This window comes from Halichoerus grypus, chromosome 5, assembly GCF_964656455.1.
Source record: "Halichoerus grypus chromosome 5, mHalGry1.hap1.1, whole genome shotgun sequence".
Lineage (NCBI taxonomy): Eukaryota > Metazoa > Chordata > Mammalia > Carnivora > Phocidae > Halichoerus > Halichoerus grypus.
Window position 1 is genome coordinate 19,354,294 of NC_135716.1, and position 26,755 is coordinate 19,381,048.

The following is a 26,755-nucleotide window of genomic DNA, read 5'->3' on the forward strand; positions in this document are numbered from 1 at the left end:
TGAATGAATGAAAACTTTAAATTCCCTTGAAAGATAATTATGCCATGAATTTTCCAAGATGTGGAACTTTTATGAAACAATGATAGTTGACCACTTAAAAAGAACAGCATTTCAAATAGCATAGGTTACTACTTAATTTTTTTTAAGACACTAATGAACAGCATAGTTTCCTAAAACAATAATTTCATAATAAAAATAGTTTTCATATTATAAAACATTCATTTCAAGATACTATATCATAGCCTACTCCCAGTTTTAATGTCTTTGCTTCTTTACACAGCTATCCAGGTGGATTTAAACAAGTAACAGCTGCTCAACTTCACCAGAAGGATCCAGTAGCGGTAAGTTTATTGTATTTTTTATTATTTGTCATCTGTGGAAAGACTGGTTCAGAAACTGTTTTTCCAGTCTTGCTTCTCTTCTAATGTAGCTAGCATGCAAGGCTATAAATTCTGCGCTTTAACTGTCTCACAAGTTTTGATAAGTATTAACCCATTATTATTCAAATCTATATATTTTCTAAATACTATTTACTATGTTTTTCACGTAGCCAAACAGTTCTGTTGCTTTTCTTTTTAATTACTTGATACCAGCCTGATTACCTAGAATATGATATGTTCACAAAAACATCTTGGGAGAGAGAGCATTGTTTGTATCTATGTATGTTTATATATCCATTATATCAAATATGCAAAGTATGTTGTTCCAATCAAAAGTCTTACCTTTTTTTGTTCATTTCATTTATTGATTACCTGCAAGAGTTATGTTACATTCTCAATTGTGGATTTGTTTTTTCCCTGTAGTTCTAGCAGTTTTTGCTTTGTATGTTTTGAAGATTTAATGTTAGATGAATTTAAGTTTGGAATTATACTATTCCTAAGAATTAATCAGCGTATGTACTTGGCCCTTTTTAACTCCAGGTGTATTTTTTTATATTAATAAGCTGCATCAGTCTTCTTTTGATAGTGTTTGCCTGAAATGTCATTTTACTTTACACTTAAACTAGATTTTATTTTAATTTTTCCCCTCTTTCTTTCTTGCCTTCTTTTGGATTGAGTTTATTTATTAGAAGTCTAAGATTAATCAATATCTTTATTTTCCTCCAGATCAAATCAAGGTCCTTAGAAGATTTTTAACACCTTCTCTCCCTCACAGTTACGATTCTTTCTCTATTCAACAGTTTTCAAAACCCTTCCAATTCAACATTCTTGTTATTGTTTTACCTAGTTACTGATTTTTTATGATTCTCTTTGCTTATAAATCCTTTCAGATAACAGCCTTCCTTTGGGATTAATTTCCTTCTCGAAATACTTCTTTTGACATTCCTATCATAACATTCTCTTAATAGTAAACTCATTTTTGTCTGAAACTCTTTATTTTTGCCTTCTTTCTTGAAAGTTAGTTTTGCTTATTCAGTATATGCAATTCTAGGATAACTATTTTTCTCTCTCACCTGTTTGAAGCTATTGTTCAAACAGATTTTAGTTTCTGTTACTGCTATTGATAAATCACATGTCAGTTTAATATTTCTTTGTATGTATTTTTTCTTCTTTTTGGATGCTTTTGAGATCTTTCCTTTGGCGTTGGTTTTCCTGTTTCTATTCAAGTCTTGTTATTTATTTTGCTTGAGGACTGGTATCTTCAGTTCTGAAAATTTGTCAGCTCTTACATCTTTTAAATATTGGTCCTTTTATTCTTTATCTGTTCTTTCCCTTTGGAAATCTGATTATATTTACAGTAGATTGTCTCATTTCATTGTACATGATTCATTAGCTCTCTTTAATATTTTATGTCTCCCTGTCTGTGCTGCATTGTCAATAATTTCTTTATGTCTGTGTTCTAGTTCTCTAATTATCTTTTTACCTATGTCTCATCTGATCAATCCTTTTATTGAGTTTCTGATTTGAATTATTATATATTTTTTTTGAAGATTTACTGTTTGTCTTTTTTTTCAAGTTTGCTGGTCAGTTTTGATAGTTTTTCTGTTTCTTTGTCATACTTTGGTTCCTTCTTATTTTTTTAAGCCTAGTAAACATAATTCTTAGTGTTTATATCTGATTCTAATATTTTTGGTCTTTGTGGATCTGTAATATATTGTTTCTGCTCAGGATACTTGATAAGCTCATGTACCTTGAAACTTCATCACTGAGAATTCTTTGAGACCTATATCTTCAAAGTGGATTTCTTCATAAAAATTTGCTTAGCAGGGGCACCTGGTGGCTTAAAGTTAAGTGCCTGACTCTTGGTTTCCGTTCATGTCATGATCTCAGGGTTGTGAGATTGAGCCCCACGTCGGGCTTTGCCTTCAGTGGGAGTCTGCTTGAGATTCTCTCTCCCTCTCCCTCTGCCCTTCCCCCCTTCTCTTGCACGCACTCTCTCTCTCTTTCTCTAAAATAAATAAATCTTAAAAAAAAAAAAAGATTGGCTTAGCTTCTGATAGGTGCATGGGGCTATACCAACCTAAGACCTCTTTAAGCTATATTTTATAGATTTCTGGGTTTTGATCCCCATTTTAAAAAGGGTGAATTTGGGACCTCGAGGCCTTCTGCAGTCAGGCTCATGGTTCTAGTTTCCTATCAGGAAAGATTTTTATTTTTTAATTTCCCCACTCTATACCCTGGATATTGACTTCTGTTGAAAATCTAGGTTTATGAGGAAGTCTTTGATCCTACTTCCTGACCAAAAAAGAGGTAGTCCTTTGAAATCCAAGCCCTGCACTAAGCTGATACCCTCTGGGCAAATGCCAGCCTTAGGACTCTTTTTTGTACTACTTTCTCCTACTTCTGGCCTCTAGTTGCTTCCATGCTTTAGAAAAGATTTTTTAAAACAGTATTATTAATTTCATTAATATTTATTTCTTTATCATTTGAGTTATATACTAGAAATTTCTAATCTAAATATTAGCGGTCAATATTGCTAAAAACAAAATCTCCTGTTGCCATTTCACAATTTTATTTTTCCTTCCTTAATTCTTTATAACTCAGTCTTTGAACTAGACTCATAGAATAGATAATAACATTTTCCCCATTATGAACTATTTTAGCTTTATACCTAAATACATTCATAAATGAACAAAGTGTTATGCTGTGGAGACGTTCTTTTTTTAATTTCCCTACAGTGGTGAATAAAAATAGATACCTATTGTCAGGATACAATCATTTGTTTGGTGTAATACTGCCTAAAACTTCCTTAGAGGTGAGGGAGAGGGACATATTTTATTATAGTAAGTTCTGACATAACATTTGGAAGTTCCGTGCTTTACCATTTATTTTTACTTCTTATCATTTATAGGTGTTTTACAAAAATGTGCTCAGAGATTGCTTAAGAAATATTTAACGTTCTGTTTCAAAACATGTTTTTAGACTATTACAGGTCAAATAAAATATCCTGTTTTGACTATTTATATGGATTGCATGTAATGGTATTAAAAAGTTATAAGGACTGCTGATAATATGTACTATAAGTGCTACAACAAATTGTAGTTTTAATATTTGACAGATATTTTTAAGATTTAAATTTCTGTGTTATTCAGGCAGGCGTGCTCACTATACACTGGGAGGCAGTGTAGTCCCAACTTTATAACTTAGAAGGATTTGGCAATAGATAACATTTGTAGAAGCTGTTTCAAGTTATGTTTTATAAACAAATATTAAAACACATTAGAAAATGTTTAATGAAGGCCTAGAAAATAGTTCAAAGTTAAATCCATTTGAATTATTATGTCATTTAAATAATGTTAATTTTTTTTTTAAGTCTTAATTTTGACTTTGTATTTTGAAAAAGAATAGCTTGTTAAGGAAGAGTTCAGTTATTTTACTTCAAATCAAATAACGTGTTTGTCTGGAACAGTAGGTCTTCTGCCTGCAGACGTAATTTGCTTATCAGTATTTGGTGTATGGGCTTGTAAGAGAATTTGTTTCTGATAATTAGTACAGTCCTGGAATATTGTTTGTAAAATACATTAATTAATACATTTAAATAGTTATTAGTAGGTTATTAAATATTTCAAAATATTTTTATAATTACACAGATTATTTGTAAACTCATATAAATGTGTTAATTCAGCCTTTCCTTATCCCTCTATCATATATTTTAGTTTTATTAATAGTTTCTTTGTCCTTACATTGTTTTTTAAGTTTTTATTTATTTAAATAATCTCTACACCCAATGTGGGGCCTGAACTCACGACCCCAAGTTCAAGAGTTACATGTGCTTCTGACTTAGCCAACCAGATGTCCCACCTCTTTGTCCTTACATTTTTTTCTAACATGGTTCCTTTCTTATCTCCGCCCCCACCCCCATAGTTAATAAAGTTATTTTGTGTGAAACAAATGGGCACATGCCCTGGTTTTCAGATGTGGAAGCTCTTTAATATTTATTAACCTCGCTTTATTCTCTCACTTTCTGAATTCCTTAGAACTTAGGCTTAAGCCTATGCAGCTATAATTACTTGATTGCATGCACACATTGTGTTCTATTATTTGGGGCGTATATTGTTTGTATGTCTGCCTTTTTCTCTCCCCTGTCGGCTTAAAACCTTTCTACACTTTCTAGCTTTCTCTAATTTGACTCTTATGTTTGCATGTTTTAATAGGGCAAGTTTTAAAAAACCAACTTGTTAATTCAAGTGACTACAACTATATTTTTTTAAGAGCATGAACCCTAAATGCCATATAACCCTACCATAACAATAAAATTGCTATTTTGGGATATTCAGAGGTTATAATGACTAGCTTATCCAGAAAAGATGCTCAGTAGTCTTAACACTGTCAATTTCTGCTTAAGACTTCGAAAAATTAAAATTTTTAAGGACAAGTATCTACATCAATGCTGTCCAATAGAAATTTCTGTCATGATGTTCTATGTCTGCCCTGTCAAACATGGTAGCCACTAGCCATATGTGGCAATTGGCCACTTGAAATGTGGCTTGTGTGGCTGAGTTAACTGAATTTTTAATTGCTTTTAATTTTAACAATAGAAATCTCTATTAAAATCTCTAGAACATAGAGTATTAATAGCACTAAAACTGGAAAATATATATGGGATGCCATTAGCTTGGGTATGTAGTAAGGGTTTTTTTTGTTTGTTTGGTTTTTTTGATGAGAAAATTAAAGATACAGGAAATCCTCTTATAGTGCAACACTGTTCTAACATGTATAGTTTTAGTGGGTTTTTTTTTAATTTTATTTTATTATGTTATGTTAATCACCATACATTTCATCATTAGTTTTTGATGTAGTGTTCCATGATTCATTGTTTGCGTATAACACCCAGTGCTCCATGCAGTACGTGCCCTCTTTAATACCCATCACCGGGCTAATGCAGCCCGCCACCCTCCTCCCCTCTAGAACCCTCAGTTTGTTTCTCAGAGTCCATAGTCTCTCATGGTTCGTCTCCCCCTCCGATTTCCCCCCTTCATTCTTCCCTTCCTACTAACTTTAATATATGTCAAGTCATATTCTTGGATTATGTGTACAGATGGTAAAAATTGATGCAGCCCTCCAAATGTCCTTATCAGCAGCTTTATGAAGACCTCGCAGTGTATTTGTATATACTAGATGCCAGCAGGCCCCCAGGAGATTATGGAACACAGGATGACACTGTGTGACCTTCTCTTGATAAAGGATATCAAATCACATTCAGACCAACAAAGAGGATAATCTTAAAAAAGAAAAAGTAAATCACGGCAAGGTTAGTTTGCCATCTTGGGAATGGGTATGGTAGAGAGAAGGGACTTTTTGTCTTCTTGAGAGGTGACAGAGAGAAACACATTATAGGTGTGATTGCATGTACTATATGTCTATTCTGGGAGGAAGACCACTGCCTGGTTTGCATTACAGCACCACCAAGTTAGATATATGAAATTGGGAGAGTTCTTTAACCTCATTAAATCTGTTTTCTCATGTGTGAAATGAGACTCAGCATGATAAACAAGACAACAAATGTGACGCAGTTAACAATGTTAACATTGTTGTAGATTTGTGACCTACGAGTCATTCTCAAAACTGTATGGTCATGCTTACTTTATGAATTTGAGACCTCCTGATCTACCTGGAGGACACAGGATTTAAGGCCTCCCTGGGTTCTGCTATATTCAGTATGTGACAGATTATTTGAGCCGTAGTTTCTTGTACAAGCTTAGAGAATTTCTCCTTATTCTAGCTAACATCAGTACATATGTAGATTATTTTTAATCTTTCCCTATTGTCCTTTCCTTTAAAACTAAATTAAAGCAAATAGAGCCTAAAGAAAATAGTAATGCACAAAATAATGACAATTCCTTTGCTGTTGCTGTCACGCATATCTACTTAGGTCCTAATTTCTTTCCTTTCATTTTTGTTGAGTCTTAGCCCACTTGTTTTCACCACTATCTCTAAATGTGGTTGCCTTCTTATATCCCAAATCAGATTTTTCTTGTTGAGTCCTACATATATCTGTTTTTCAGATTGTGAAACTAGCTATTTATGGCATGCTGCCAAAAAACCTTCACAGAAGAACTCTGATGCAGAGATTGCATCTTTTCCCAGATGAGGTAAGTCAGTGGTCGTTGGTAATGATGCTGCAATGAGGAACATGGCCAGAGCCCCTGATAAATTGAGGGTATTCATTGCTAATTTCATCAGCTTTATATAAAAAGCATGAATTTCATATGCATTTTATGTGACTAGTAGCAAACCTTGTATGAATCATGGATTAATAACTTAGTTTTGGTTGCTAATTATTTTCCTTGATTTAATTTTAGAATACTTGTTCCTAACTCAAAATTTATTCAGCTAAAAAAGTATTTGAAAAAAATAGTTTTATTTATTACTATTAAACTATTTTAAGTCCTTAGCTTTTCTCTTTAGTATAATGTAATGAAACAGTAGAGGTTCTATAATAAAATAGTTGAGTCCAGGCTCTGGAATCAGACCATCTGGATTAGAATTCATGCTCCACCATTTACTGACTTTATGGCCGTGGGTGGTTACTTATTATCTCTGTTTTCTCATCTGTAAAATGGAAATAAGAGTACCTACTTCACAAGATTGTGGTAAGGGTCAAATGAGGTAACATTTGTAGAGCACCTAGAATAGGCTTGACATAGTAAGTGCCATCATTACCATGATTGTGATTGTTGTCCTTATAGTTATTACTGGAGGAATAATGTAGAAACTAATTCTAGAATATGAAGTTATATCAACTATTTAAGCCACTGTGTGCTCTATTTACTTAGCTTAATGCATGAGTAAATTACTCATGCTTTTATCAAAATGGTTAATGTATTACCTTTGCTTTGCATGAATGAGTAGAATTTTCCAGTATTCACTTTACCTCTGAGGTAACAAGTATGGGAGCTATGTCATCATCTAAGAATAAATGACCTTCATCAAATCACAATATTAAATGTTGTATTTCTGATTGTACTGTTCCATTTTTTTAGAATCCGTACTTTCTAAAAGACACACACACACACACACACAAAATGTGTATATGTAGATAGATATATAATCTTAGTTATAAGGCAGTCAGGTTTGGATGTTTTAAGTTTTCATGGTAGTTCAGTTGAACAGCAAATTACTTAAATAGTTTCAGACTATAAAATTAATGGGCCCATTTCCCCAAAAATGGATTGTCAAATATTCAAAAGCTTCATAGCACATTTTGTTGTCCAGGCCATAGGGAAGTAGACACTCATAGATTGCTGGTAGGTGTACAAAATGGTGCAACCCATAAGGAATCTGAGAATTAGGTAACATTACATATAATACAATACATACATAAGGAGATTCGTGCTTGGTTCAGCAATCTGTTTACTCTGAAGATACACAAGATTATTGTTTCCACCTTATTTATAATAGTAAAATAATAGAAATAAGAGTTTATTCATAGGTGATTGGATAAACAATATTACATCCATTCAGTTGAGTATTATGTAACTATAAAAAAAGAATGCCAAATATTCTTGTGAATTGATGTTTTCCAAGACATATTGGTAAGTGAAAAAAGGCAAGGTTAAAAAATACAGATAGCATACTGCCTTCTTTGTGCATAGGTACATATACATGTTTACACACATACATACCATATCTGCTTTTTGCATAAAGAAACTCGAGAAGATGAAGTTGGCTACTTACTGAAGCATGGGCACAAAGAGATGGAAGGAGTAGGGAAGAGAATAAAGTTTTTGGAGAATGCCTTTTAGATTATTATTTTTTTTTTTACTTTAACTTTCTTATCATGTTAAGATTTTTATTCAAGGGGCACCTGGGTGGCTTAGTCAGTTGAGCATCCAACTCTTGATTTCAGCTCAGGTCATGATCTCAGATCGAGCCCCACCTTTGGCTGCGTGCTCAGCTTGGAGTCTACTTGGGATTCTCTCCCTCTCCTTCTGCCCTCCCCCCTGCTCGCACATGCTCTCTCTCTCTCTCCCTTTCTCTCTAAAAATAAATAAATAAAATCTTTAAAAAAAATAAATAAAAATTATATGACAGCACTAGTAGAAGTAAGTACAACTAGTGCCCAGATCTCATTTTCTTTTTTTTTTAAAGATTTTATTTATTTATTTGAGAGAGAAAGAATGAGAGACAGAGAACATGAGAGGATCAGAGGGAGAAGCAGACTCCCTGCTGAGCAGGGAGCCTGATGCGGGACTCGATCCTGGGACTCCAGGATCATGACCTGAGCTGAAGGCAGTCGCTTAACCAGCTGAGCCACCCAGGTGCCCCCCAGATCTCATTTTCTAAATGCTATTCCTTATTAAAAGGAACCTGGTTCTCATTGGAGAAATGGTTGATTCTAGGTCTGGAGCAGAGAAAGAACAAAGTTACTATGGAGTATACACATGTACATAATTATTATTTCTGCATTGTTTATGCTGGTAAAATAATAAGTAACAGAAAATAAGGCAGTGTTCAGAAATGGGTGGAGAAATACCAAGAGAACATGGGAGGCATTTTGAATTGGTGCCCACTGACCAAATATGGGACTTTGTGAGCCTCAAAATGAATGGTAATAATAATGGATTACATTGAGTAGAAGACAAAAATCTGTGAGCCCATTAAAAAATTACTTTTAACTTGTTATAATTTCCCTTTCTTTTCTGGAGAAGGAAAAGCTTTTCCTTAGAGAAGAATATCATCTAAAAAATGTAGAAATAATACTGAATTAGAAAAGCCACCATTATCAGCATATTCTGTAGTCACTGGGTGAAAGATTATTGTAGAAAAAGATACGCAATTTCAAAACATGTCACAGAGTACTTACTATTTGAAAGGAGAAAAGATACTTTATGTTAAAGATACCTGGTGGACACCAACATAACCAAGAGATCAAACATATCATTGGTATGGGACAGACTGACATCATGTGCCTCCTGCTATGAATAAAGCACTGAAGACTCAAACTATGTATAGCGTTCTGTCAAAAATGTTTAACCTGACTTTAATGAGGAAACAATCCAACAAATCCAAATAAAAGGGCATTCTACCACATAATTGGCCTGGACTCTTCAAAAGTGTTAATTTTATGAACAACAAAAAGCAGGGACAGGCTTTGTGTTAAAAGAGACTAGACTGAAGAACTTATTATGTATGTGAAACAACATAGTAACAGCATAATAACTAAATGTAGCATGTGATCCTTGACTGGATCTTAGACTGAAAAAAAGATACATAAGACAATATTGTATCAGTTTGGAAATTGGAATATATACTTATATATCAGATAGAAAGTATTTCATCAATGTTAATTTTCCTAAGCTTGAATTTGTAATGTGGTGACATAGGAGACAATCCTTATATTTAGGAGATACACGCTGAAATACTTAGGGATGAAATATTTACAAATTACTCTCAAATGGTTCAGCCAAAATGAAAGTTTGCATGTGTTTGTATATAGGTGAAAAGAAGGAAAGCACACATGTCCTATTTTGACAGTTGGTGAATTTAGGTGAAGGTTAGAGGAGTGTTCCTGTATTCTCACAATTTTTCTGTAGATTTGAAATTTCTTTAGAAATTGAAAAAAGTAATAACTGATCACCTTGCCCCCTGTTTATTCCACTCATTCTTCTCCTTATTCCCCCCATTTAGGTTGATCATTCCCTCCATGCAGCGGGAATAATTAAATCTCTTAAATCTCCATGAACACATTCAGTTAGCATGTTTGGGTTACCTTCTCAGTGTGCAGATTAAAGGAGGCGCTTCCCCTCTTCCTGGTTTCATGTGTAATGCCTAATCAACAACTTTCATTCCTCATTTTGCAGTGTTTTAATCCATTCTTTCAGTAAATTGCTCTAAGAGTGGGGAAAATTTGTAAGCTCGTTTCAGTCAGAATTCTCTTCAATTCGGCAAACATTTACTAACCCAGTATGTTCCACACCCTCTGCTGTGTAAGCACTTGGCAACTTTTAAAATTGTCTTTGTGAATTATAGCGGGATTTTTTTTCTTAATAGCTTCCCAAAGGAGTGTGAAATATTCATAAACTTTTAAAAATATCAAACTGGCAAGTAGACTTTTTCAGGAAGTAAAAAATTAGAGCAACTTAATATTTATATGTCCAGGCATCCTCTCCTTGTTCCAGTTTTGTGTGATTAAACTTACAGATTTGAATGTATCGGGGAAGGGATGTCAAATATTTTTAAAATGCTTCTCAGTGAAGAAAAACATTATCAATAGTATTTATTGTATTTTGTATGTATTGGTAGTGACTCACCCTATACAAGCCATAATTTTAAAAAGCCAACCTAAGTTTTTTAAAATATTATTAAAATTTTGCCATATTAGATTTTAGAACAAATTTATAATGCCATAGAGCTCTGATTCATTAAAGCTATTTTAAAATTATATTTTGATTCTTAAGACGTTGACTGTTTTGGGCCCATGTTCTTGCCCAGATACTTGATTCCCAATTATGATATGCTCTTTGCACGGAGAATTGTAATTTACTATATAACTTTTTTTAATGTTTAGGAATATACTGTTATGAAAAGCGGGAAATATATCTACTATCCCTGTGGAAATACTCATAGGATGCTTTCATATTGACATCCAACCATTACTTCAGTAGAGTCTCCAAAAATAACTTACCATCCAGACTCACAAGACAATTCCCTTTCCCTATGTCTGTATCATGAGCACAAAATAAATGTAAATTCTTTTGGTTACTCAGGCTCTTCATTTTATCATTTCCTTTACTTTGTTCAATTTCTGTTCTTCTTTTAAAATATCTCTCAAATATATGCCTTACTCTATTTTTTTAAGATTTTATTTATTTATTTGTCAGAGAGAGAGAGCACAAGCAGGGGAAGCTGCAGGCAGGGGGAGAAGCAGGCTCCCCACTGAGCAAGGAGCCCGATGCTGGACTCTATCCCAGGACCCTGGGACCATGACCTGAGCCGAAGGCAGACGTTTAACTGACTGAGCCACCCAGGCATCCCTATGCTTTACTCTTTAGTTTACTTTTCATTACCCAAATTCAGACTTTTTTGCATTTTACTTTTCCTTTCATTTTTCTGAATATTTGAATATTTGAATATTAACCAGGGGAGAGTCATTATGGGCAGAGGGAATGCCATTAATAAAGGCACCAGGATTTCAGTGTGGAACAATGCATGAAAGGCAGGGAGGTTGATAACTCAGACACCATGGTCGGGTGTGTGTGAAGAGGTGAAGTCGCAGAGATGGCCTAGGAGTGAGGACACTGGTTTGAGAAGTGACATTTTTAAAATTATAAGCCTGTAGAGGCCATCATCTTTTTATTCCCTTTTATATTCTGAGCACCTAGCACAATTTCTGGTCCATAGAAGGAGTTCAGTTAATGTTTGTTGGCTAAATGACTCAAAGATCCAGCAGGTTTTCATTTTCCCAAGTTTTTTCTGGCAACAACATGGAGTATGAATTGAAAGGTTGTGTCTCTGCAAGCCACAGACCCCGTACATCCACTCAATCAGATGAAAAATCATGAGAATCAGCCAAGGCAGTGCCTTTCTGCAGTTGAAAGGCTGGGAATAAATTAAACAGTTTAGAAAAAATTGATAGAACTTAGTGACTCGATGGTCCTCAGAATTGAAGATATCTAACTTATCATGAGAAATAGGTTTGTCAAGATTAAAATATAAGGTACAGTATTATAATGAGATTACTTTTATCATTAATATACTTTTCAGGGATTTTCATGGATTTATAGAGATTGTATTGTGTTCCTCATTCTATAAATATTCTTTTGTTTGTAATTTTTTAATATTTACTAAGTATTACTAATTTATTACTAAGGGATGTATTTTAAGAAAATTAAGCCTAAATTTTATTTAACCTAGGACATACCAGAAGATATTCGTAAGAATTTGGTGGAAGAGCTTCCTCAACCACGAAAAGTACCCAGACGTCTAGATGAGTACACGCAGGAAGAAATAGAGGCTTTCCCAAGAGTGTGGTCTCCGTAAGTCTTTTCTCTTTACTGTCTTTTTTTTTTCCCCCTGTTTTTTCTTAAGCTCAGTTTAGTATCCCCTGTTTCCTTAACCAAATGACCAAAGATCCTTGAGGGTGGGAAGAGTGAACTTTTTTTTTTACTCCCCTGGATACTCTTTCCATCTTCGACCTGCAAATAAATTCTAGATGTTGGTATTAGAACCAAAAAGTCTCTAAGTCTTAGAACCTTGCTATGTACATGCAGGGGTGTTCATAGGTGCCTATAATTGTCAGATATTTTGTTTGGGATGAAATTACTTAGACTGATTGTTGTCTCTTGGAATGATAAATAAATAGTCATTACCATTTTCCAGATTGCTTCACTAAGCTTGAGAATATCATCTAATGAAAAGTCATCAATTCTGGATAATTAATAGTCCTGATCCAAATAGAAAAACAAAATAACAAACACTTTTTGCTATCCTCTACACAATTTCCTCTGTCTGAGGTCCGGAAAGCTGCTTGGTATTGACATACTATCTTCCATCTAATTGTTTGCAGGTTTCCATATCTGGCCTTCCAGGGTCTTCGTGACCTGGTTCCTCTCTGTCTCTGAAGCTTAACTTCTTCCCACTTCACTGGTCTAACGATAGCAGCCTGTTTAAGATTGTCACCCTTTTTGCACAATTTAATTCTTCCAGGTCTTTGTTTTGCTTCACTTTGCCTAGAACAACATGTCCCTCCCCCATGCTCTGAAATAACTCTTAAGTCATTCTTTAGACCTTAGTTCTGATACAACCACCTTTAAGAAGCCTTGTGTAAACGTCAAGACGAGACTAAGTGCCCAGCCATCTTCTGCCATAGCACCTGCCATGTAACTCTGTCCTTACCACAGTCAGCTCATCAAGAGCAAGGGCTGCATCTTGCTCATCACTGATCCTTAGTGCATACAACAGTACTTCATCTAATGGGGACTTGGGAACATTTAAGAATTTATATAGTAGATCTAAAAGAGAACCACACATCCTTATTGCTTATACACTAGACAGCTCGTCTTCCCACAGACGCTACCCTCTGTGCTCTGAAAATTCTTATCTCTTTATTGGCTCTTTGGCCAGATAGGTTTGTGAAAATATAAGCCTTCCCAGCATTGTCAGTATGTCCAACAATCTAATCCTTGACTCTCTCATTATTGCATGTATATAATCTTCAGACTCCACACAGAGAAGTCTGTAGGGTATTCTCTTTGAATCTTTTTGATTTTGCTGACTTTTATCAAGGTTCTCCTTTACTAAATCTGCAGATGAAGAAAATAATATAATTATTAGTGACCATTTATTATAGTGACTATTTGTTGGACACTTTCCAATTGCCCAACACTGCGCTAGGGAGTTTACATGTATTGTATTTAATTCTCTCCACAAGCCTCTGAGATAGATCTATTATTCCTATTTTGAAGAGTAAGGCAAGGGTCATCTGGTTTGTTAGCCTGCATTTGAACCCAACTGTCTGATTCCAAAGCCTATGTTCTTTCCACAGAAGCAAACTTCCTCATTAATTTATTTTTTTCAACAAATATATTTTAGCTGGGGCACCTGGGTGGCTCAGTCATTAAGCGTCTGCCTTCGGCTCAGGTAATGATCCCAGGGTCCTAGGATCAAGCCCCGCATCGGGCTCCCTGCTCCGCGGGAAGCCTGCTTCTCCCTCTCCCACTCCCCCTGCTTGTGTTCCCTCTCTCGCTGTGTCTCTCTCTGTCAAATAAATAAATAAAAATCTTAAAAGAAAAACAAAATACATTTTAGCTGTCTCATCTGTACAAGACACTGTCATAGGCACTGAGACACATGTTGGAGAAATTCCATTAAAAACATTATTTAGGGGCTCCTGGGTGGCTCAGTCGTTAAGTGTGTCTGCCTTCGGCTCAGGGAGCCCCACATCGGGCTCCCTCCTCCGCGGGAAGCCTGCTTCTCCCTCTCCCACTCCCCCCTGCTTGTGTTCCCTCTCTCGCTGGGTCTCTGTCAAATAAATAAATAAAATCTTTAAAAAACAAGCAAACAAACCATTATTTAATTCAGCTGCACAAACTTTTATTGAGTTTATCCTGTGTGCTAGACATTTGGATAGATGTCTGGGATATATAGATGGTGAAGCATTTAAATGTAACTTCCTCCAGAAGTCCTTCCTATAATCCGTGAACTGGGTTAGGCCCCCTTCATAGAGTCTCATTGTACACTTCCCTTTTCGTTTACTGCATTTATTCTAATGTAATTAAGTATGTGTGTGATTTTTTTTGTTTAATGTCTTTCTCTAACTAGATTCCGTGAGGGAACTCCATGTTGTCTTATTTACCTGAGCATAGCATCTGGCACATTAAGTAGGCATTCAGCAAATATTTATTGAATGAATAAATGAAGAAGCAAATATCCTTGTATCAGCTTTTATAAATGACGTTAGGAAAGAATCTCTAGAAGATATAAAATCCTCCAATTTAATACTAGTTCTTCATGCTAGAATCATTGAAATTGACTAGCTTTAAAAACATTTTATTACTTTTGTTTCTGTTCACTGTATCATCTGAATCATCAGTTTTCAGTTGATAGTAAATGAGTGATTAACAAAACTCTACATGAAGAACTGAAAGAACTGATTTTATGGTGTCTGATATTAATACCAGCTAGTTATCAGGATACATCCTCATGATAAATATTTTTCCCTAAAATAAAGAAGTACATTTTCCATCACTCCTTAGGTTCTGGTTTTCATTGCTTGACGATAACCAGAAACCATACATTATGTGACGTGATTTGATTCTAACAACTAAGTTTAGTGTGGGGTGATTGTCTCCTTTTGACCTTTTTAGATGCTTATTTAATAGTTTGCCTTCTTTTCAAAACCCAAGAGTCTATTTTAATTCTTCTTATTAAAATTCATTTTTGGGGGGCACCTGGGTGACTCATTCGTTAAGCATCTGCTTTTGGCTCAGGTCATGATCCCAGGGTCCTGGGATCGAGCCCTGCATCGAGCTCCCTGCTCGGCGGGAAGCCTGCTTCTCCCTCTCCCACTCCCACTGCTTGTGTTCCTGCTCTCACTATCTCTCTCTCTCTCTGTCAAATAAATAAATAAAATCTTAAAAAATAATAAAATAAAAAATAAAAATAAAAAATAAAATTCATTTTTTTATCCAGATTATGTAGTGATTTATTTAGATAAATCAGTGGTTTCTGAAAATAAAAGGTTTTACAGTTTGTTTTACATGCTATGATCTTTACAGTTCTTCCCCCTTTGGCATCTGACAGATGAGACTTCTGTACTTGGATAAATTTTATACTTTTGGAAAAATAATTTTAATTTAACTTGTTCTTATAGACTTACATGGTCATTTATTCCAGACATATTCAATGTGCCTTTTCCTCCTTAAACTACATAGAACTTATATTTATCTTTACAACTGAACCCACATATACAGAACATTTTTCTAGGAAGACATAAACATTTTTTTAAATTCTTTTAAAGAGATGTACAATTTGCCACAAACTGAAATTAATCTCTAATTTATGAAAAACATTTACTAGCTTAAATTTACTACCCTGGAATCTTTAATTTACTAAGAATTCACATAATATAGTCTTTAAACTCAAGCATTTGATTAAAAACTTTCACTTTGGGGGAATTAAAAAGTTTTTTTTTTTTTTTAAAGATTTTATTTATTTATTTGACAGAGAGAGAGACAGCAAGAGAGGGAACACAAGCAGGGGGAGTGGGAGAGGGAGAAGCAGGCCTCCCGCTGAGCAGGGAGCCTGATGCAGGGCTCGATCCCAGGACCCTGGGACCATGACCTGAGCCGAAGGCAGACACTTAACAACTGAGCCACCCAGGCGCCCCGGAATTAAAAAGTATTAAATGAGGGCTCCTGGGTGGCTCAGTCAGTTCAGTGTCTGCCATTGGCTCAGGTCATGATCTCAGGGTCCTGGGTCCAGCTCAGAGGGGAGTCTGCTTCTCCCTCTCCCTTTGTCCCTTTCCCCGCTTGTGCTTTCTCTCTCTCTCAAATAAATAACATCTTTAAAAAAAAATAAAAAAAATAAAACGTGTTAAATGTTTGGGGCGCTTGGGTGGCTCAGTCGATTAAGTGTCCGACTCTTGATTTCCGCTTAGGTCATGATCTCAGGGTCATCAGATTGAGCCCCACAATGGGCTCTGTACTGAGCAGGACTCTGCTTGAGATTTTCTCTCTCCCTTTGCCTCTCCCCTTGCTCTTGCTCTCTCTCACTAAAATAAATAAATCTTTTTAAAAAAATGTTAAATGTTCATTGTAGAAACTATGAATAAGATACAAACTTAAGGAAGCAAATAATCTCACCATAGTTAACATTTTGGTGTGTTAGCTTCCACTGTTTCTTTGTGTTTGTGTGTGTCTATGTCTTATATTTTTTATCCTCATTTTTTCATAGAAAAGGAAATGTAGGCACAGAAAGAAAAGTAATTTGACTAAGATCACACGATTGTTAAATGGTGGATTAGGGATTCAAGCCTAAGGTCATCATCCTAACCACTCTGCCTGAGTGTCTCTTGTAGCATCTTATGTGAGTGTACTTAAGTCATATGTAGTTCTCAAATATTTTGCTTTAAAAAGTTATATCATAAAAAAGTATTTTAAGTAGTCTTTGGATTTTGGTAGGTTACCATGCTGTATGAAGTTCTGGAAGTCTAAGAATGTCATATCTGATTTTTTTATAGAAACACCATCATAAATGAATTTATATTCCGAACCAAAAGGGGTATATGGTACTTTTTTTTTTTTAACTAGAAATACCAAAGGTGCTATTTAATCAAATATGTGCTTATTTGGGTTATGCATTTGGAGTTGTATATCATGAATAAAGAGTACTGATCATAACTGCTCATTATACTAAATGATTCCTGGCTCATTTAAAACAAATTAGAAGATGACTGAGTGCCTTTATTATATTAATGGAACTGGGAAGGGCTTTTCTAGAATTATTTTTAAGGAGACTTTTAGAGAAACTTACAGTAACTTGATGCATTTTTTAGACTATGGAGATGTATTTCCCTGCCCTTTCTTTTCATTTCGAATTTCCCTCTGACAGGAATATGCATTAAGGCCCTAGCCTTGCCTTTGGGCTTTATTAAAGTATGTTCTTTCCTTACAGGTAGCCATACAACTTGGTTAACTTGTGTTCCCCAGATAGTAATGTGGGTACATACTTACACATTACAATTTAAATGGCCAGGACTGTCTAATAGAACTTTCCACATGATGAAAAAGTTCTGTATCTGAGCCATCTAATACAGTGGTTCTTGGCCACATGTGGGTCTTGAGTACTTACACTGTGGCTAGTGTGACTGAGGAATGGAACTTGTATTTTTTGTCATTTTAATTAAGTTTCATTAGCCCCATGTGGCCACTGACCACTTTAATGAATGTTGCCATTTTAGTTGTTTGCCATTTCATAAAGTTCTGTTATTAAATATTATAGACATTAGAGTAAAAATGAAAATATGTAACACACTATGCAGGGCAACCCATTGAAAATGGGATTTCTCATTATTGGTAGATTTGCTTTCATGAGAAAAAAATTTTTTTCTCCTTTTGGAGAAAGAGGCTGCTTAAAATATGCTCTCATTCCACCCAAAATAGCTAAGCCAACAATATAATCTTCTTGGGAATGTAGCAATTGGAATTTAGTCAAGATAGATCTGATGGTGAATCTGCAGAGACTTGACTGAAACAGATGTACCTGGATTGCACCTAAATCAATAGGCATAAAAATAGCTTGCTTTGGTTTTTGTTTCCCTAGTAATAAAATTTAAAATATGTTGATAATATAGAAAGGTACATTTTTTAATTGGAACTGTTATTAGCTTTTGGTCAATGTATGTTTATTAGCTTTTCTAGTACAAACGAAGGCTTTTGAGCAACTGTCAAACAGTAATGATAGTCAGAACTAAGGTTTGAACCCAGTAGATGATTGACAAAATTGTTTTAATCTTAATTAAAAGCTCCATTTTTGGGATTTCCTTTAAATTATTTTAAATCACTTACAAAAGTTATGTTCTCTCAGGCCTAATTTCAGTTTATGCAGATCTTCTTATGCTAGTTGTATAGTCATTTTTAAAACAATGTTAGACAAGAAGGAAAGAAACTGATATTTATGAGACAACTGAACTTTAATAACTAAAAGTCATTTTCTTGTATGAGAAGTATTGCCTATAAACCTCACTTCTTAAATTAGTGGATATACTTGGTGTATTAGTATTTTTTATAGCTCATGCATACATAGTGTTAGAATATGTTATGAAATTATAATTTGTTTCTTGATGGTACAAAATAAATGTGTGGTTGCCATGTGCAAGTGATGATTGGAGGGTATGCACAGAGAATTTGTTTGTCAAAGAAAAAGCAACAGCACTGTTTTTTCTTCACAATTCATTTGCCTGCATTGTGGCTTTCAAATGGTCAACTTATTTTAATTCTGTCAGTAATTATTTCCATAATCATTGTAGTTTTGCCAACACATTACAAAACCACAATAATCATAGAAATTATAGTGCTATCACTGTAATGGAAACTTTTCATTATGTAGGGTAAAAATAAAACTTGGATCATTTTAAACTTTATTTTCATTTTTACAAAATTCTGTAGGAGAGCTTTTCTTAGGAAAAACAAGGTATGTGGAAAATTTCAACTGGAGTTGCTTCGCATAGTCCACAGAGTGAGTGATGTAACAGTACGAAAAAAGAAATATATTTTTGTATTCCTCACTCATTAAGTCCGTAATGCTTTATTTTAAGCAAAACCCTCACCTTTGTATAGAAATTAAGTGTGGAAAGGTCAGCATCAATAAATCTTGAAAAGAGTTGTTTATAATGAAAACCCATGTGTCCAGCGGTTAATGCCCTCTACAGAGTGTGCTATTGGAAGTGTGCCTGCAAAGAAGAGAGTGGCAGGGATGGAAGTGGAGAGATACGAGGGCAGTCGTGATTGGCCCTGACTTGTCTTTGCTGAAAGCAGGATTTGGTTTATGTTTCCTGGGTGATGCCTCCAGCACTGTAAAAGGAACACAGGTGTGGGGACATTAGCCCTGGAAAAGGGCCTTGGTGAGCATCCTGTGTAGTCTAGTCTGTAGCTCTAGGAGAGAGCAATGATTTAAACTTATACCTGCCCTCCAATAGGAAACTTACCAGTTCTAAAAATCTACAGATTTTCAGTTGTATTTAAATTAATACGCAGAAAACAATATTTTTACCTATGCCTCTTTTATAAAAGTGCTTCACATCAGAGGCTTAATTTATTTAAAGACTGTAAAGAAGGATTTTTACCTTTTCAAAACCCACAAGGAATTGGGATCTGGACATCTTCAAGATTTTCCATAATTTTATGCTAGTCTGGTCATATGGCATTTTCCTACAAGATTTAACTTAATTTGCTGCTCTTCACAGACAGAAGTTATTAGCTGGACTTCAGGAGCAGGATTATATTCCAATTTTCCCATTATTTCAACCAGCTCAGCATTGGCAAAAACTGTAGACCTCAGTATTTCCAGTGCTGAATTTTGCTCAAATTAGACATTCTAAACTTTACTGTTCTTTTGGCTATGAACAGATTAGGACTGGTTGTTAAAATTAAAAACAATCTCTACTTGAGCAACCAAACCAAATCATTCCAAGCCAATAGCGCTTACGACTTAAAAGTGAATGTAACAGCAATTCCTATTTTTTTTTGAATTTTTAAGTATATTATTCTTACTGACAGCTTCATATATATTAAGAGCTTATATATCATCCCATTTAATCCTCATTTCAAAAGAGATTTCCATTTTTTTCTTCAGAATTCATCTGTCTCTCTTATTTATTTCATTTTTTTATTTTATTATGTTATGTTAATCACCATACATTACATCATTAGTTTTTGACATAGTGTTTCATGATTTATTTTAACTGAAAAAAGCAGTAAGTTGATTTAAAAAAATTTTTTAACAATCCTATTAATTTAGTTATTTGTTTGTTTGTTTTTTAAAGCACTATTGAACTTTTTCTAATCAGGATTTGGTACATGGTACAGTGCCTGGAGAAAGGAGTATAGAGGCACCATTATTCTGCCTCACGATTTCCTGTACGGCTGACATCTTTAGTTCAAAGAATTTTAGTTCAAGGAATATGCAATGTTACCAGATTTCCTGTGACTTTATTCTAAATAGTTTCATCAGTACAATGGAAATGACTTAAAACTCAATCAAACTGACCTTTTATTGTTCTTAAGATTACTCCACTGTCCAAATTTTATTCTCGTTTGTTTTTTTTTCTCGTTTAAATATTTCGTTGGAATAAACATTATACTGACAAATATTATTTATGAGTGAAAAGACATAAGACCTAAGGGAGAATAAAATATTTTTGAGATTTATTACACTTAAGTTATACCCAATTTCGTGGATTCACAACGAAATTCAAATGCTTTTTTCTTCTGCAAAATAAATTATCTTAATGGGATAAATAATATTAAGTGTCTAACTGAACCATCACATTATCTGTGTGTTTTATAGCTTTATATTTCATTTTATTCACAAACCAAATGGATTTGTCCCATCATTTTACAATGAAAACTAAAATCTCCCTAAAGATTTTTCCTGAAGTCAAAAGATAAATTTTTTTATAGAAATGTCCCCATTTTCAAGATAATTTAAAATGTGTTGGCCTCTGTCAATCTTTGTCCTAAATTTTAATGAGTGGCGGTATTTTGCCTGTTTCATTTAGTGAGTGACTGGCAACATTTTGCATAGGGATGTCAGTGGTAAAGGATTTGCTATAGAAAATTGAGAATTTTGTGAGAAGTGGTATGATTTTAACTTTCAAGTTTCTGAGAAACAAGTACCATAGAATACTTCTTCAGACAGCCCTTTTTTAAGTTCTGTTTCCTCATTCAAAAAAGTGTTTTTTTTAAAAACCATAGTGTTTGAAGGCAGTTTTCTGCTAGTGACAAGCATTAAGTGCAAAATGAATTACTGCTCTAGAACATTTAGTAGCTGTGTAATTTTAGCACAATTTAGAAAATGAATTAAGGAAAGTCTTAATGTTGGCTAATTCTTTGAAATTCATTAATCTCCCAAATTACCCTAAATATATCTATGAAAGCTTAACATTTTTAGCTTTCACCTCAGAGGTCAAAGTGTACATATGTGTGTCTGTGTGTGAGTGTGTGTGCATCTCCCTCTATGAGAAAATGCACGGTCTACAGACAGAACTTTGTCTTGCTTGCTGCTGTGTTCCCAGTGCCCACAGGTAGACCTGACATTCAGTAATCTTTGTTCAATGAATAAATGAGTGGAATCTTATCTCCCTGAAAGAGGAATTGACTTTTAATTCATCAAGTATGGTAAATTCATATTTTGGGCTTTGCTTCTTTCTTAAAGCTGGCTTAATAGTTATAGCTAAAATAGAAATTTTCCTTAACAGTCTGTGCTTTAGTGTAACTCTGATATATTTAGTTTTGGATACTTTGTATTACATATATAAAGAAAAGATTATGGTAATTTTGTTAAAATATAACTTATTTCTGTCAAGGAAAACATTTCTATGAAAATTAATAGAGATTAATTTTCTGTAACAGCATTTGAAATGTCTCTTTAAAGATTTCCTGAGATTATTTTAGAATACTGTTATTTACAAAAACATTAACCTTATATAAGATTATCTTTTATTTTAAAACTTCATGATTTTTTATTTGCACTGAAACAGCAACAAAGAACTAAGGCAAATAGATATAGAATATAAATTTGCTCATCATCCTTCTAGCAAAGGATTAAGTCATTTCATTTAAGTTCACTAAAGTTTCAAACAACATTTAAGCATCCATACTATGAAAAGCAATATATTAGATGCCAGGTGTCTTGCTTTTAAAAATTATTTAATCTAATAACTACATGGACTACAATTTAAGCTTTCTTTGATGATAGATACCAAAGGAATTCTGGTATCCAGCCTCATCAGTACATGTTATCATAATTTAAAATTATTATTGTATCAGAAAAGCTTAAAACTGCCTGTCAATAAAGTCCTCTCGTGGGTAGAGCTGTGAAGGATACTGTATAGCAAATGGAATCACCTCTGGCTAAGGAGGAAGTATGTTACCTTCTCTTAGGCGCAGCATAGTTTTAGAAATTTACTTCATTTGCTTCTTCAGCATCTTCAAATAGTCATCCCCTCGTTCTTATGAGTAGCTCTGTGGGAGGTCTAAGGTGAACCCTTGCTAAGTCATCCTGTGGTCCATAGACCAGCACTGCAGCATATCGGAGCTTGTTGGAAATGTAGAATCATGAGCCCCTCTACAGATTAACTGAATCTGAATCTGCATTTTCACAAGAGCCCAAGCGATGTGTATACCCACTGAAGTTGGAGAAGCACTCAGGTAAATAGACCTCCCCTCCCCTTTCTTACCTTGGATTCCTTTTAGTGGAAGAAGGTAAGCAGTATAAATGCATTGGATGTGTGCCTGCTTTTGTGTGTGCACGTGCGTGTGGAGAAATAAAACCGTATTTAATGTAAAAGCCTCACTTTTCCCCACAAGGGTACCTACTGAACGCCATATAATACCATTAATTGCCTCCAGTATAAGTTGATGTTTCTGGCTATGCCAACATCTAAAGTACCTAGTCCCTTGGCCATGATATTGTTTTCCCCTCCTGGAAGCAAATTAACAATCCATAAAAGATCCTGACTACCTTCCATAAAAAAAGGAAGAGTTTGTAAAACAAAGTGGCATTTTCAAGGCAGTCACTGTACTGTAATGACAGATATCTTACAGATATCCACTATATGCTGGGCACTGTGCTAATTGCTGGAGGCATAATCTCAGTTATACGGGGACCCTGCCTTTAAAGGAACCAACAGCCTACTAGAAGTGATAGAATAAAATGGTGCATGCAGGCACTTGCAGTCAGGAGGTCTGCACTAGGTCCCTACCATCCACTTCCTAGCTGTGTATCCTCAGGCTAGTCACCCAGCTTCTCTGAGCCTCAGTATTGTCAACTATACAATGGGATTGATAAAAGTCTTTCTCACAATGTAGTTATGAGAATAAAATGAGATAATGCATGTGAAGTAGTTGGTGTACTTCATGGCATCTAATAAGCATTCAGCACATCTTATATAAGTAACATTTATTTACATAAATAAAGTCAAGTATAATTTGAGAAACACTGTAATAGAAGTATGCATGAGATTCTCTGGCAATGTCACAAAGAGGAGCCCTAAGTTAGAAAGGAAGGTCTTGGAGGGCTACCCAGATGATGTGATTTTTGAGGTGGATTTTGAAGGATTAGTCAAGTCTATCAGGCAGAAAAAAGCTCAAGTACCCAAGTCAAGAGGTATGAAAGTTTTTATCTGGGCAGTAGCGGGTAGTGTAATGGGATCAGAATGTAAAGGAATGGGATGTAGAAGGAATAACTCAGAAGTGTTAGCTGAGGCCATGTCATGGAGGGTTATATATTGGTTTCTGGGCTGTTTGAATTGTGACAAAGCAGTGGAGGACTACTGAAGATTTTTTAGGCAGGGCCACTTGATATGCAGAAGTGGGATGGAAAAGAAGGAATCTGTGGTAGGGACTCTTGACAGGTCTCCCCCTTTGCCCCCTTTCTCCTAAACTCCACATCCTAATTGCTAGCTGCCTGTCATGTCCAAATCTTACCATTTTCAAAACCAAGATCCTTCCCCCCTTCCAGTCTGTTCCTCTGCCTGTATTCCCTATCCTGAAGAGATCAGCGGCATCGCCATTCATGGAGGTCTTCAAGCTGAAAATCAGGGATCATTCCTGAATCCTCATTTTCTAGTAGCTCCTTCTTCCTCCATCTCCCTGGCCCCTTCCCTTTTCCCTGTCCCTTCCCACCTTCTCCCCACCAACATGGTACTTTTCTGCCTCTTAAATCCTGAACCTGTCCTTTCTTCTCACTCATCAGTGCTACAGCCCCAACACAGCCCTCTTCTTTATCCTCCTCTATTCCCGCCAGAAAATCTTCTTGAAACAGACTGGGGCCTTATTAGCCCCCTAGAGCTTTCAGGTCACTACCTACTACATACCTTGTATCACGGATTACACCCTTCACACACATTTCCAGTTTTATTTGTAAATCCCACCAAAAGGTCCTTTTGTCATCTCATTGTTACTTAATAAATTAACCTTTGGTGTGGAAACAACTACACTAAGCACATTTAGTTTTATCGAGTGGAGTTGCAGAGACTTCTTGTTAGGACCTTAGCTTAGAAGATTCCTTTCTGATGACATCATCACCACCCTTTAGTCGTAATTACATGAACCAGCTCAACAGAAGAAGTGGTTTCTTGAAATGTGCTGGTGTGTCTTGACTGGGAACTGCTTCCACTAAATTGAGTCACTAGCCAAAGATTAAAAGGATGCACTTTGGAGCCACATTCAGCTCTCGGACCACACTGTCATTTCCCAGACTTTGGATGCAGTTTTTACATTTGGAAAGAGATTTCAAAAACAGTGACAGAATTCTGCAGTTTCTCCTCTAGTTGTTATAGAACGGCTGATATGGTGAAGCATATTTGGCTGGTTTCCCAGATCAGAGCCTATATTCCTCGGAGTTAAATAATAACTTTAAATTGTAATGTAGTTTATTTACTCAGCCACTAGACTGTTGGTCTTCATAGCTGAGCTATCTGGTATCTTGTGAGTATTCTGTTGAAGAAAACATGCTGTGAGTGTAGAAAGGGACTAGATAAGTTATTTCGGGGCAAACAGAGTTCATCTACTTTTTAAAGGAACTCAAACTATCGAATATTTTTACAGCTGTTTCAAAAACATCTATTTAATTTACTGATTACAAACTCCCTTCTGAAAATCGCATGGGAGCTCAACACCTACAAATACACCTATGGAAAAGATAAAAGGACACTTGAACAATTTTTTGCATTTTGTAATTTCCTGCTCTTCATTTTCTCCACCGTTAAGATTTAACATTTCCCTAAAAAAAAAGTGTTTTTTGTTTTAATTTACTACTGGAAGTAACTTTCAAGTATGATTAATCCTATAAATGCATGAATGAGGAAAAGACCAGTTATATGTATGTAATTAAAATATCAAAGGCCTGGTGTTTATACATTTATTTTGTATTTGTATCATAATGAAAAATAAATTTAGCATGATAAAATAATATAAATAGGGAAATTACTCATTCAAAAATGGCCTTGATTAGGCAAATCCATATGCTTATATGGATTTTTAAAGATCATAGCAGTCCTTTCTGTGAAAAAGTCTTTAAGAAAGTATATTTAAAAATAGAACAGAAATTTAATTGAAGTTTTTAAGTTACAACATTCACGCACAGGCACAAGGCAGTCTATATTTATACTCTCGAAAGAGCTTGGGAATTGTCACTTCACAATGATTTGGCTTTAGTGTTTTTCACCAGAAATCTAATGCTTGTAGATAATTTCTCAATGAACAGTTACTTTCATTTTAAATTGAAAAATAATCTTCCATCATCAGGCAGGAGAAAATGATAGGATGATTCATAAAGAAAGAAATGTTGATTTTTGTCTTTCAGACCTGAAGATTATCGCCTCTAGGAGAATGAAAATTGCTGGAAAGAGCAATGAGGTGACTGAAGCTTCTTCCCGATGAGTCTCCCGAGCTACAGGCCGAGTGAGGCAGCTGCTGCGTTTTGACAAGGAACTTGTCATGGGCACTGAAAGCTTGTGGAGAAAGATCAGGAGGTGATAATCCTCCGATAGATACGTTATTTTATAGAATTATTTTATTATGTAGTCCAATTTGGATGTTGTACGTGATAAGAATAAAATTGCTTAGTTGTTTAACTGTTCAATTTTTCATTTAACAAAAACACAAACCCTAGTGTTGTACCTAGGTACAAACCTAGGTGCAGATAAAGTTGCCGACAAGTGCCGGTCGGTGCAGATTCCCTCAAGTTCCGCCATCACTGTTCTGCCCCCCACCCCCCGCCCTGGGGAAAACAAGGCCCACTTTCACTTTTCCTTTCAGTGATTATTTTAGCTAACCTCCCAGCTCAGAAGGGTAAGGTCTGCGCTGAGGTATTTACAAAGCGCAATCATCTTTTTCCCATATAGTTCTTGGTCTCCATGACCCCAAAATAAACTATTGCCTGTCTGCTCCCTGGAAATCTCACTGCCCTGCCTGTGCTACCATGTTCAGACCCCTGCACGGTGTCTCCGGATCTTCTCCTGTTGGCTCCTATTCACTTCTGTGCAGGGCACTTAGACTGGACTGCTGAGATAAATATCCTTAGCAGAATCTCTTGAGAAATTAAGACGTGGAGCCATTGTATTTGGGCATTTTTGTGGGAGTTTGATTTTT

The 26,755-nt window shown here is 35.2% G+C and overlaps 1 protein-coding gene across 1 annotated transcript in view; it reads left to right on the forward strand.

The window, feature by feature from the left end:
• MRPL13 (mitochondrial ribosomal protein L13) overlaps nt 1-26,238 on the forward strand; it is a 47,128-nt gene extending 20,890 nt beyond the window's left edge. The window contains exons 4-7 of the mRNA XM_036068666.2: nt 281-341; nt 6,446-6,532; nt 12,297-12,418; nt 25,968-26,238. Coding sequence (XP_035924559.1) covers nt 281-341; nt 6,446-6,532; nt 12,297-12,418; nt 25,968-25,989 — 292 coding nt within the window. The 3' untranslated portion in view covers nt 25,990-26,238. The remainder of the gene's footprint in view (nt 1-280; nt 342-6,445; nt 6,533-12,296; nt 12,419-25,967) is intronic.
• Nucleotides 26,239-26,755: the final 517 nt, after the last annotated feature.